Source organism: Palaemon carinicauda, chromosome 19 (assembly GCF_036898095.1).
Source record: "Palaemon carinicauda isolate YSFRI2023 chromosome 19, ASM3689809v2, whole genome shotgun sequence".
NCBI classification, from domain to species: domain Eukaryota; kingdom Metazoa; phylum Arthropoda; class Malacostraca; order Decapoda; family Palaemonidae; genus Palaemon; species Palaemon carinicauda.
This window is the reverse complement of record NC_090743.1, coordinates 24544647-24559548: the sequence shown is the minus strand read 5'-3', so window position 1 is coordinate 24559548 and position 14902 is coordinate 24544647. Positions and strand designations below refer to the sequence as shown.

Here is a 14902-nt window from a genome sequence, read left to right as displayed (position 1 = left end):
GCCCAATCATGAGAAGGGTGAAAGGCAATGTTCAGTTTCGTCCCCGAGTATGTTGCCAGGCACAGTCTCCAGAGGTGATGGATCCTAGACAACAAGTCTCCACTCAGTAACTGACGATCCAGATCATCTGTTACTGTACCCGGGGTAAGAGTTGAGGCTCTACCTCAAGAGAACGGCAACAGACCACCCGGGTCCCTTCTCTTGTCATAAGCACTGGGAGAGACAAGAGGAGGATCACCAAAACATCATCTCTGCTTGATTCACAGTCATCAACTATGCAATGAATCCAGATCCTCATCCAACACGTCTACCCACGATGTCATGCCCCTGGCTGTCCTAAGCAGATTACTCTGTGACACAGATTCTACAAGCAAGGGTGTGAATGCTCCAGGTGACTTTCACAACCTTTCTCCTGCAAGACATGACCCACCGGAATTTGATATACTCTCTGTTGGTCCTGTGGTGGCTGCACAACAGCTTGTTGTATACCTCATGCTTCTTATTGGACAAGTAGCAGAAGGTTGAGGGCATTGTTACCCGGTTTTAGTCTGCGTGAATGAAAAGATTTGACTAGCTCTTATTCTTTTCTTCATCCTCCCCTCTCTTGGGGAAAGCAGTATCCTGGGTTCTCCGCATAAGCTGACCTCGAACCACTGCAGGTAAACCATGCTCCCTTACATAGTATTATGCTAATACTGTTTCATCCCCATACACTGGTGAGGTGGTATTGGGAAAGTCTTGGTTATAACAGTTTTTCTTACAAAAAGACTTGGAATAACTTTACCTAGACAGTCATGCTTCTAAATATCTCAACACACGGCTTGCCTAGGCCACGGACCTTGCGTAGCAAGGTTTTAGCGAGGTGCAGGGACTCCTTATTTTGAGTACAGTACTAACATACTCAGATAAGGATCCCCTGGGTAAAGCCAAAAGCCAGATTGGCAGGGACATCCATCCTTCCTAATGGCTGAGTCACCCCTAAGTAAATAGTGTAGGTTTGTATTCCAGTTACGGAAAAAATGACATTCGTAGATAAATTTTATTTTTTCTAACGATATAAACCTTAGCTATTTATACAAACTTCCCCGCCAGCCCTATGCCCCTTGAAGTCCTACCTCCAAGCAAAGTGAGCTAAATCACCGGTGTGTGATTGGGAGCGGTAGCAAGCTACCCCCCCTACCCCTGCTAATTTGTGGTATGGGTAGTTAACCCTCGCCAAATTTTAATGGCTTGTCATTTCAGCTTCGCAGAAAGTAATACCCCTAAATAGATAGCTAAGGTTTGTATTGTTCGAAAAAATACAAATTGTCTACAAATTTGTCATATTACTAAGTGCCTAAACGCTCTATCACCACTTCAGCAGTCTCGTTGTGACCGGTCATTACGTGATTGTGGTCTTATTTTCTCTCCCAGCCAAGTGACGAGAGTACCCCATGACCGATCTCTCACCATATAAGCATGGGAGGTACAATACGTACCAGGAATGTATCCATTCGGGAGGATAACCATAGTATGTTCTCACTGAAGAGAGGTTCCCTATCTGGAATGTAGCCTTCCCGTAGACTGTTTGAGTACAGTACAGCTTATGTATTCATACCGCTTGTGAGACCCTATGTGATTGGACATCTTGTGCCTGTTCTTCTGTGACTTTTGGGTCACAGAACTTCCAGCTTTCCCAGTACACGACATCGGTGGAAGAGGAAACTATGATAATTTTTATCATTTGTATGGGCTATGATATATTTCACTCATGGGTGGCGAGGTTTCTGTGTGCTCTTTCCCATTGTGTTTTGTCTTTACAGAAACGTTCCTATTATATTTTTTTGCTAATACAAATCTCTTTATGCTTTTTCTCCACGAATATTCTTTCTTGTGGGGGTGGCTGTGTCTCACAAACGGGAACTCTATGATCACTAGCCATCATCAGGGGCCATACTTTTTACAATGGCAGTTATTAATCGCTAATCTGTACCCATCATTTGGAATCGTGCGATCTGGAATTAGAAGGTCAGGAACCTCACAATCAGAACCACACACGATCTGAACTTTGCTTGTTCTTTATGTGATCATGAAAGGAATTTCGAATTATCTGGTAACTAGTTTACCTCTTGCTGTTACATGTTTCTTCTCCGCATTCATACTGCCCCAAAGAGAAGAAAAAGGTCACCAAAGCACAGTATGACTAATCTGGTAATCTTTTTTTATTTCAACTGATTCCTCTGCACAGTTTCATGTGAGGAGCAGTGAAGGTTTTTCGGTACAAGGTACAGGAGCTCACGTTCCTGTTACCAGTGACTGGTCTCGTACGAGATCGAGCACAAACCTTACTAGTCAGTACAGTCAGCCTTACTTATTCGCTTTAGTTAGGTAACCGAGACAGGAACAAAAAGCAAGAATCCACGAATACTTGCTGATTTAGGGTGGGTTAACTCTTAACCTACTAACTCACTGTCCATTGCTTACACACTAACTACCCACTGTACTGCACTATATTGATTTTACTTAATTTCTATGACATAATAAGTATTGTATTAGTGTACAGTATAAACACGCTTCAGTAATTGTGTACATACAAGGCAATGGTACACATAACACGAGTCATCGCCACACTTATACGTATAGGTGCATATGTAATAACAGCAAAGCACTATTGTTCCTATATAATAATATTGGCTAATACTGTAGTGTATATTACTGTAATATATGTTCAGTACTACTGTATCACTACAGTATAGTTTGATTAGTTAAGGTAACACTCGTAAGTGATTGCTGTTAGAATTCTGCAGGTCGACTCGCATCGTTCCATCTCGCCACACACATAGCTTATATATACGGTACATTACTATTGTACAGTAGTTGATATAATAGCACTAATACACAATGAATATACTAACACAATTGAAATTAAAAGAAAAAGTATCTGTACAACACCATTAACTATTTGCGTACCAAGTTGTACACAGTAAGTCTGAAGCATGATGCACCTATTGAGCTGTCAACTGTTTGGTGTATGGGGTAGTGTAATGTACTTTACATACTGTATATTTATACCACTTTATACTAAAATCCCTATAAACACCCTGGCAATGTAGCCTACAGGGTTTTTATATCATTATCAATAACATGATTCTGCATAAAAAGGACTGAAGTTGGAGGTGCACTTGCGAGAAAAGACAATGCAAGAATGAGGGCGAGTCAGCAAGAGATTGAGTATTATGCTGTGCAGAGAGGAAAAAGTGCAAAGCAGGCCGGGTGCAAAGGAGCGCAATTGGTTTGAAATCTTCTGGCTGCAAGAGTACTTATCACAAAATTGCAAATGGGTGAATTTTTATTTCATAGGTTATACTGTTCTCTTTGTCGCTAAAAACCGAATCCCCTAGGATACAACCTGTGAAAATCGAGGGCTGACTATACTTGGGACGTTCCTGAGACGCTATGGTGACACCATCACTTGTGATCTTCCTATGGGCCAATACAGGTACAGTATACTCTTTGACCTAAATCTCTCCAAACTCAAGAGACCTATCAAAGACTGAGTTTTCCTAAAAGGAAAGATCTTCCAACTCTGTTACACGTTGATGGTTGGAACAGATAACTGTTTAAATCCAATCTCAGTATTCTTACAAGCACTGAAATGTCACGTCATGCTCAGGCAGTTGTCTGCTAGGATTTTCTCTAACCAAGAACAGGCATGCAATTGCCCCATTTCGTTCACAGACTGGCTGGTATGTGTCTAGGTGAAGAAAAATTCATTGATGAAGTGTTGAGGATTACCTGTGTTCCTATGCAAATGCAAGCCCTCGTCCTATCGGTAGGGAGTATGTTTTCAGCATGAAAGTGGATGGCTGTTGAATCGTTTGTTGACCAGTTAAGCGACAGGTGGGAGCAAGGGTGGTGACCCCCGCCCCCTTACCGGTCAAAGTCTCTTATGGTTTTGGCCGCTTCTGTGGTTACTCCCTCTATCTCATTCCCTGGGGAGTATGCAGCTGGAGCAAGGAGCCCACAGACCTACGTCGGCGGGATTTAAGGTTCTGGTGACGTGTTAGGCTCCTACTATGTTTGCTGGACCTCATTGGAGGTGGAGCCTCTTTTCCGCTTGTGCTACAGTTGACGAAGATTGTGACCTATTGATGAAGATTGTGACCTAATGAAGTTTTTGCCCTCCTTAGGTTTGTTTAGGTAGGCTCCTCAGTACCTGTGTACCATTGGTGTCATTTGTGGTGAAGAGAGTGGTCAGTGTTCCTAGTGATGCCTGCTGTGATTTCCCATCTCTGGAGCCCTGGTCTTGTAAAGATGTTTTTCCCCCAATGGCCTGGGGGGGGGGGGGGGGGGGGGGGCTACCATGCATCTCCCTGCCCAGTCCCTACCCCTCTTTCCCATGTGCTTCACCCTGACCCTTGTGCCTGGGTGGTCTAGGGCTTGGCTTCCCTGTAAGTGTGACCTTCCCTCCCCATGACTGTTCTTCAGTGTTGGGGTTCCTGTTGGAGCTACCACTGTAGTTTCTTCCCCTGGGAAATGATTGTTGTCTAGATTTTTCAAACTTGACTCTTTTGCTTACAGAGCCTGAGTGGAGAGTTGGAAAGAGGAAGAATTGTGTGCGTTTTTCTCCCTCCTCTTTGGCTTCTAATTCTGATTTCTTTTTCAAGATGAAGATGTAGAAAAAGAAGTTGAGGAAGTTTTGTCAGCCGTAGTCATGGGAAAAGCTGCCTTTAGACAGGGTCGGGAGTCTCGGCCCTGTGTTTCGGTCCCCAGGGGCTGATGCACAGGCCAGGGCCGTTTCACCGTGTTGCGGCCTCGAGCCTCTGCGCCATTGGGGCTAGGCTCCGGTCCCTGGCTTAACCAGTAAACAAGTGGAACCAGTTACATGGCTCTGTGTTTAGGCCCTCTGGGGCTGATGCAGGGTGGTGGGGCCCACTGACCTCAGCCTCACTAGGGACACGGCTCGAGTCTCATGCTACTGTACTTCAGTAACCAAGTGGGACAGGTGTTGCGGCCCTGTGTTTCTACTCCTTGGGTCTGTTGCGTGGGCAGGAGCCATGATCCTGTGTCACGGCAGGGACTGGGCTCAGATCCAAGATTATCCCTGTAGCCAAGCAGAACTTATGATGTCCCTGTGTTTCGGGTGGCCTGTGGCACTGACCCAATGTCATGGAATCAAGCCTCTCAGGTTCCTCTCTTACCTGGGTGGCCAAGTTGAATTGTGTTGGCCTAGTGTTTTGGTCTTCTGGGTTCGATGGGCGAGGTCGGGCTTGTTTCGCCGGTTACTTCGGTAGCCAAGTGGATGGTGTTAGTGATTGGCACACACATGAAGAGCAACTCGATGGCATAGTAAGCCTAATCACATAAGTAATCATTGATGAGGAATTCTGCTGAGCTGTGCAAGGACAGGAGGAATAGCGTGTGGATATGCGCCAACTTTCTGGTTGGGTGATTTATGGTATTGGGAATTAGCTGATTATAGGATTTAAGATCCCACCTTGTGGGGCCTCTCATTGCTATGTCTCCCTAAATATCTAGGAAAGATTAATGCTGTTTAAATCGTTATCCATAATGGATGTTCCCATAGAAAACAAAAGACCATGTTCACTGCCAAATTCACTATTGACCTGTTGAAATGTGGATAAAACTCATGCTGGAACTTTCACAGCACAAGTTTATCTTTACTGAAGGTTTACCGCTAGTGTATTGCACCCCTCACACAAACATTCCTTGTCCTTGGTTGATATTGAGAACAAATTTCCCCATTACCTTTTAATTCGATTTACAAATCCCTATTATTATTACTATTATTAGTATTTATAAAGTATTTATATGAATACATGCACATTTTGTAATATATATATATATATATATATATATATATATATATATATATATATATATATATATATACAGTATATATATATATATATATATATATATATATATATATATATATATATATATATATATATATATATATATATATATATATATATATATATACAAGTGTATGTGTGTGTTTGTTTGTAATTTGTGAGAGAGAAAGTTTTCCTCTTATCACCACTTCATTTTAATAACTTCTGATGATTTCGTTCATATTTCATTTTCAATCCGTTGTTTCACTCTCCTCGGCGTGCACCCGAATCCCTTTAAGCGGACCCAACTCTCTATACGGATTTCCTCCTGTCTGTAGGTTGACGTATCTGGGTCATATCTTGATTTCCTGAAAAGTCGTTAGGCTGAGACCATTGAATGTCTTGGCACCAGAGCTGGCGTGACCGGAACTTGAATTGCTAATCCGCCTCGGGAATTTTGATGAGTTTCTCTTGGGGTTTGGAGATTTTTTATTTTTCAGTTTTCTTGTTTTTTTTTTTTTCTTTCCTTGTCTTTTATTATGTTTTGTTGGTATATCCCTGTCTGAGTGGGGATACCATAACGTGGTGAAAGGGTTTGCGTATCGTCATGATCAGCAAAGCTGTACTAGTCAGGGCCACTCATACTAGGTTGGTTTGCTGTGAGCGATCAGACTAAAATCTCCCACCATCACCAATCCGTTCTGGCCAGCTTGATGATGATAATAGCAAAACCACAGATATGACTATGGTCATGTCTGAGGTCTTTGTCCTGCAGTGGACTAGAAACGGCTGCATTTGTTACTATTTAGTACCGGTAATATGTTTTGGAGATTTTTTCATATTCTAGATATATTAATAATATTAGTAGTAATAATGATGTGAATGATGATGATAATGGTAATATTAATGATTAGTATATATGATAAGACTAAGTGGTAGTGAGTAACATTTTGTGAATGAAGTCATACGTTATTGTATTGCCCATAGTTAATTACGGCATCTAATCTCGTTTTGCATCATCCCTAAACACTTACCATATATGTTAGAGGAAGGTTTTTATTGTCTGTTGTTTCTTCTCATGCACAGTACTGTGCGTTGTCATTTTTGTTTCTTCTCAGAAGTTGACATTCGTTCATGGTTATCATTTGTTGAGGATGAGGTTTTGCCTTGCGTATTGTTTTTGGTCATTCTTTGTAAAATTTCCTTGCGTATTTTTATTGCATTCATTATATGTTTTCCTTGCGTATTGTTTATTGCACTGTAAAAATGCCTTGCGTATTTTTTTTGTACTATATAAATTTGCCTTGCGTATTTTTAATTGCTCTCTCTAAAATTGCATTGCGTATTTTTTTAATTGCACTATAAAATTACCTTGCATATATTCTATTGCACTCTGTAAATTTGCCTTGCGTATTTTTATTGCGTTATAGAATTGCTTTGCATATTTTTTATTGCATTCTTTATTAATTAGCTTTCCTGTTTTTTATTGCACTATATAGATTTGGCTTTCGTATTTTCATTACATTCTTTATAACTGCGTATTGAAATGGCCGCCATTGAAAAGAGAAAGTATCCAGCTCTCAAGTAATTGTACTCTAACGTCGTCCAATTTTTTCGCGCTGTTGTCAGCTGCTGCATAAGTAGATTGGCAATTTGTCTATGGGGGCGATCTGGTGGTGTCAGTTTCTCGTTGCCCAGGGGCATTTTGACGCTTAAGATAATCTCAAACTCTTGTTGAAATATTAACTAAACTCATGATGCATTTTCCCTTTTTTATGTAAGGAAGGTAAAGTATGTATACATTTTCTATTGTGTATGCAACGTTGTCTATATTCCCAATGTTTTTTATAACATTGCTTGGAATAGCAGCGGAGAAATTTCCAAATTTGACATGAGTCTTATTGATATGAGAAATGCACAGATGAAATATGCTAAATTAAGATATCGACATCAAAAATTGTCGAAATCGGCCTATTGCTCATTACACCTTAATTTTCACATTAAACTGAAGAATCTTAATTGACAACCAATCTAATAGATGTTTAAAGACTTCGCGAAGTCACTCGTAAAGCTGAAGAATATTTTGTATTTTGAATAATCAAGAACACAATTCTAACGATTATTTTAAGTCCATATTTCATTTACAAATTTTTTTTTGCAGGTGAAGAAATAGAAGTGCGTTGTTTGGGTTCAAGTTCACCAGAAGTTGTTACCACAAAAGTGCAGGCCAGGTGAACTCCATCTCCCCATCTGGTGGAGCGAGCAAGGACAGTCTGCAAAACCGTCGCGTTGTAATGTTTGGGTCGGGATCTCAAGGTAAGTAATGGAATTATTTGCTGGTATTTGCTATATATATATATATATATATATATATATATATATATATATATATATATATATATATATGTGTGTGTGTATGTATATGTATGTATGTATGTGTGTGTGATAGATTTCGCAACATTTATACGTGTTTTTCATTTTTCAAATAAGCCATATGTATATATATATATATATATATATTATATATATATATATATATATATATATATATATATATATATATAGATATACATATACATATATATATATTTTGATACATTAAAGCCTGGATTCTCTTAACGACCTCGGGATTAAAGGCCCAGGCGAAATCACTCAAAGACAATAGTATCTGACCGGCCGAGTTTCGAACCCTGGTCCAGGATACTTGTATGCCATTGACCATACCACTCAGTTACGAAGAAAGATTATATATATATATATATATATATATATATATATATATATATATATATATATATATACATATATATATATATATATATATATATATGTGTGTGTGTGTGTGTGTGTGTGTGTGTGTGTATGTATGTTTGTGTGTGTATGTTTTTTTTTAAGCGTTCCATGACCTTTTATACCTTGATTTTTCTGTCTTCGTGACTGCAATTAAGAGCATAGATTATAGCACCATACATGTTGGTGAGCAAAACGAATAGACTAACGGAAGTTAGTTTATAAAATGTTATACTATATGAGGTATGTTATTTGTTAAAATGCCCATAGATACACAATTATTAGATTGGTAATTTTGTTTGCTTTGAATACTCTTATTAGCAAAAAGTGCTTATTACCGGTTTGATTCGTTGTTCAGCCATGCGTGATAAGGGATTAGATCCTTTATCAATGGCCTGTTCGATTTAATTAGTCAGATTTAATTTCTTAATAAAGCAGCTCTTGTTATGCAGAATTCTCTCTCTCTCTCTCTCTCTCTCTCTCTCTCTCTCTCTCTCTCTCTCTCTCTCTCTCTCTCTCTCTCTCTCTCTCTCTCTCTCTCTTTCTCTCTCATCTTAACCTGTTTAAGGTAATATTTTTTTCGGTGTTTCGACATAATTTGTTTTGCAAATTCTCTCTCTCTCTCTCTCTCTCTCTCTCTCTCTCTCTCTCTCTCTCTCTCTCTCTCTCTCTCTCTCTCTCTCTCTCTCTCTCTCTCTCTCATATTATCATGTTTAAGGTGATATTTTTTTTTCGGTGTTTCGACATAATTTGTTTTGCAAATTCTCTCTCTCTCTCTCTCTCTCTCTCTCTCTCTCTCTCTCTCTCTCTCTCTCTCTCTCTCTCTCTCTCTCTCTCTCATATCTTAACACGTTTAAGGTAATATGTTTTTCGGTTTCGACAGAATTTACTTGATACAAATTCTCTCTCTCTCTCTCTCTCTCTCTCTCTCTCTCTCTCTCTCTCTCTCTCTCTCTCTCTCTCTCTCTCTCTCTCTCTCTCATATTAACATGTTTAAAGTGATACTTTTTCGGTGTTTCGACATAATTTATTTGTCATGCATTTTCTCTCTCTCTCTCTCTCATTCTCTCTCTCTCTCTCTCTCTCTCTCTCTCTCTCTCTCTCTCTCTCTCTCTCTCTCTCTCTCTCTCTCTTTCAGCCTAGTTAATGTGCCACTTTTTTCAGCGTATCGACGCATCGTTTTGCGAGTTCGTTGAAATATCTTACATCGGCATTGACTTTTAATGATTCAACGGCTGTTTAGCACCAAAATAGAATACTTACAGTAGTTGTCAAATTTGATATTTAGAGGTGTTTTTTTACATTAATTGTGCTATATTTTTTTTTTTTTTAAGTATCAAAGTACATAATCTCAAATCACGCTTTGATATACTTCATTTTATCATATGAATCATCACCTTATTTATCAAATCATCTTTGTACCTGATAGCATTCTTGTTAATTACGCACATTAAGTTTGTCAGCCTTGCACGATATTCTTATTTATCAGCTCTTCCCTGCACTTGATATGTCTTGTTTATCAATTCTTCCCTGTGTTTGATATAGTTTTTATTTATCAATTCTTCCTGTACTTTATATCATTATTTACCAATTCTTCTCTGTATTTGATATAGTTTTTATTTATAAATTCTTCCTGTACTTTATATCATTATTTACCAATTCTTCCCTGTGATTGATATAATTCTTTTTTACCATTTTTTCCCTGCTATTGATATAATTTTCATTTACCAATTCTTCCCTGCTATTGATATTTTTATTTATAAATTCTCCCCTGTTATTGATATCATTCTTATTTACCAATTCTTCCCTGCTATCGATATAATTCTTATTTAACAATTCTTCCCTGCTATTGATATCATTCTTATTTATCAATTCTTCCCTGTTATTGATATCATTCTTATTTACCAATTCTTCCCGGCTATTGATATCATTCTTATTTATCAATTCTTCCCTGTTATTGATATCATTCTTTCTATCAATTCTTCCCTGCTATTGATATTCTTATTTACAAGTTCTTCTCTGCTATTGATATCATTCTTATTTACCAATTCTTCCCTGCTGTTGATATAATTCTTATTTACCAATTCTTCCCTGCTATTAGTATTATTCTTATTTACCAATTCTTCCCTGCTATTGATATCATTTTTATTTACCAATTCTTCCCTGCTATTAGTATCATTCTTATTTACCAATTCTTCCCTGCTATTGATATCATTCATAGTTACCAATTCTTCCCTGCTATTGATATCATTCTTATATACAAATTCTTCCCTGTGATTGATATCATTCTTTCTATCAATTCTTCCCTAGCATTGATATCCTTCTTATTTACAAATTCTTCCCTATTATTGATTATCTTATTTACCAATTCTTCCCTGCGATTGATATCATTCTTTCTATCAATTCTTCCCTAGCATTGATATCCTTCTTATTTACAAATTCTTCCCTATTATTGATTATCTTATTTACCAATTCTTCCCTGCGATTGATATCATTCTTTCTATCAATTCTTCCCTAGCATTGATATCCTTCTTATTTACAAATTCTTTCCTGTTATTGATATTCTTATTTACCAGTTCTTCCCTGCGATTGATATCATTCTTATTTACCAATTCTTCCCGGTTATTGATATTTTTATTTATCAATTCTTCCCTGCGATTGATATCATTCTTATTTACTAATTCTTCCCTGTTATTGATATTCTTATTTACCAATTCTTCCCTGTTATTGATATCATTCTTATATACCAATTCTTCCCTGCGATTGATATCATTCTTATTTACCAATTCTTCCCTAGTATTGATATTCTTATTTACCAATTCTTCCCTAGTATTGATATTCTTATTTACCAATTCTTCCCTGCTATTGATATCATTCTTATTTACCAATTCTTCCCTGGTATTGATATTCTTATTTACCAATTCTTCCCTGCGATTGATATCATTCTTATTTATCAATTCTTCCCTGGTATTGATATTCTTATTTACCAATTCTTCCCTAGTATTGATATTCTTATTTACCAATTCTTCCCTGCGATTGATATCATTCTTATTTATCAATTCTTCCCTGGTATTGATATTCTTATTTACCAATTCTTCCCTAGTATTGATATTCTTATTTACCAATTCTTCCCTGCGATTGATATCATTCTTATTTATCAATTCTTCCCTGGTATTGATATTCTTATTTACCAATTCTTCCCTAGTATTGATATTCTTATTTACCAATTCTTCCCTGCGATTGATATCATTCTTATTTATCAATTCTTCCCTGGTATTGATATTCTTATTTACCAATTCTTCCCTGCGATTGATATTCTTATTCACCAATTCTTCCCAGTTATTGATATCATTCTTATTTACCAATTCTTCCCTGCGATTGATATCATTCTTATTTATCAATTCTTCCCTGCTATTAATATCTTTCTTATTTACCAATTCTTCCTTGCTATCAATATCATTCATATTTACCAATTCTTCCCTGGTATTGATATTATTCTTATTTTCCAATTCTTCCCTGCTATTGATATTCTTATTTACCAATTCTTCCCTGCTATTGATATTATTCTTTACCAATTCTTCCCTGCTATTGATATTATTCTTTACCAATTCTTCCCTGCTATTGATATTATTCTTTACCAATTCTTCCCTGCTATTGATATTCTTATTTATTAATTCTTCCCGGCTATTGATATTCTTATTTACCAATTCTTCCCTGCTATTGATATTATTCTTTACCAATTCTTCCCTGCTATTGATATTATTCTTTACCAATTCTTCCCTGCTATTGATATTCTTATTTATTAATTCTTCCCGGCTATTGATATTCTTATTTACCAATTCTTCCCTGTTATTGATATTCTTATTTACCAATTCTTCCCTGCTATTGATATAATTCTTATTTACCAATTCTTCCCTGTTATTGATATCATTCTTATATACCAATTCTTCCCTGCGATTGATATCATTCTTATTTACCAATTCTTCCCTGTTATTGATATTCTTATTTACCAATTCTTCCCTGCTATTGATATCATTCTTATTTACCAATTCTTCCCTGCTATTGATATTCTTATTTACCAATTCTTCCCTAGTATTGATATTCTTATTTACCAATTCTTCCCTGCGATTGATATCATTCTTATTTATCAATTCTTCCCTGGTATTGATATTCTTATTTACCAATTCTTCCCTGCGATTGATATTCTTATTCACCAATTCTTCCCAGTTATTGATATCATTCTTATTTACCAATTCTTCCCTGCGATTGATATCATTCTTATTTATCAATTCTTCCCTGGTATTGATATTCTTATTTACCAATTCTTCCCTGCGATTGATATTCTTATTCACCAATTCTTCCCAGTTATTGATATCATTCTTATTTACCAATTCTTCCCTGCGATTGATATCATTCTTATTTATCAATTCTTCCCTGCTATTAATATCTTTCTTATTTACCAATTCTTCCTTGCTATCAATATCATTCATATTTACCAATTCTTCCCTGGTATTGATATTATTCTTATTTACCAATTCTTCCCTGCTATTGATATTCTTATTTACCAATTCTTCCCTGCTATTGATATTATTCTTTACCAATTCTTCCCTGCTATTGATATTCTTATTTATTAATTCTTCCCTGATATTGATATAATTTTTATTTAGCAATTCTTCTCTGCTATTGATATCATTTTTATTTAACAATTCTTCCCTGCTATTGATATCATTTACCAATTCTTCCCTTCTATTGATATCATTCTTATTTACCAATTCTTCCCTGCTATTGATATCATTTACCAATTCTTCCCTTCTATTGATATCATTCTTATTTGCCAATTCTTCCCTGCTATTGATATCATTCGTATTTACCAATTCTTCCCTGCGATTGATATCATTCTTATTTATCAATTCTTCTGGCCATATTCCAGCTTTGTGCTTGATTACGGTCTTTTCTATGAATTCTTCTCCCCATGTATACCGACTTTGTACTTGGTATTATTCTCATTTATCAATTCCTCTCCAACTTTACTCTTGCTTTTCTGCAAATGGAAAAAGTGACAAAGAACGAAGTTTTAACGACGTGCCAATGTTAACACATGAAACCCTACAAAACCGACGCCTGACGCACCTCCTTGAGACAGTGCGTTGAGCAGAACCTACTTGTTGCAAGACCATGAAGAATAGTTTTGCTTGTAATGTGGTTGTCCAAAGCCAGCCAGTCTATGATCCATTTATGTACTTAACACGTGTGGGAGTGACAAAGAAGTTGGGGTGGGGGGTTGGGGAGGGGATGGCCGATTTGTTGCAGCAACCGCAAGAATAGCAAACATGTTGCGAAGCTGGATAACGTGGCTTCATGCTTCTGATCAGGAGCAATTTTCCTTGTTTACAAGATCTTTAACTAAGTGGCCGATCATCACTTATGTAGTTTTTCTCTTTTTTCTCTATTTTGTTAAAGCTGGACCACATAAGACCATATAAATAAATTTTTGTTTCCAGTTACTGAAACCTTAGATTGTCTATAAAAGGACTAGGGAAAAACGTGGGGTTTGTGAACTTGTGGGAATAATTGACTTGCTCTCTGTGAAGAATAATATGCTTAAGATAGGGTCCAGTGTGAAGTGTTGCTTTTCCAGTTCCTTGAACATCTATTGCAGTTCTATCGCGAATGTTGTGGTATGTGAGTAGTTTTGGAAGTAAGGAAGAGATAAAAGTGTCATTGAGATAAAAAGGGGATTAATGTTACATGATAAGAAAATATTATGTACATACATGCAGAAAGATGGATAAGATAAGTCGGAAGGAAAGAGATAGGGGGAAGAGGGCGAACAAGAACTTTAAGGATAATAAGTTTTACAGGAAAGTAAATGAAAGCAGAATTGTAACCAATGATTGTATCTCGTATTGAAAATGCAATTGGGGAAATGCTAGATGTTAAAATTAGTAGTCCCGGATTGATGGAGTAAGTATTTTGAGGCTGTATTGAAAATTGAGGTTACAACTGAGGGACAGGTGAATAATACAGTAGTGGAAAGGGTTAGTATGTATATATATATATATATATATATATATATATATATATATATATATATATATATATATATATATATATATATACACACACACACACATACGCACACACAAAACACACACACTACCGTAAGCGACCCGTCAAAAATGACGGGTAAATATTTTGATAGATACAGATTCAACCACCTTTCCCACCCCTTCCTCCTTACTCGAGGGACAGGGAGCTATACGTCTGGCAATGCC

At 36.9% G+C, this 14902-nt stretch overlaps 1 protein-coding gene across 1 annotated transcript in view; it reads left to right on the top strand.

Annotated features, from left to right (window-relative positions):
- The window catches only part of LOC137658527 (protein kinase C-binding protein NELL2a-like), a 272490-nt gene that overhangs the window by 27963 nt on the left and 229625 nt on the right, over positions 1–14902 (top strand). Inside the window, exon 2 of the mRNA XM_068393320.1 lies at positions 7999–8153. Coding sequence (XP_068249421.1) covers positions 8132–8153 — 22 coding nt within the window. The 5' untranslated portion in view covers positions 7999–8131. The remainder of the gene's footprint in view (positions 1–7998; positions 8154–14902) is intronic.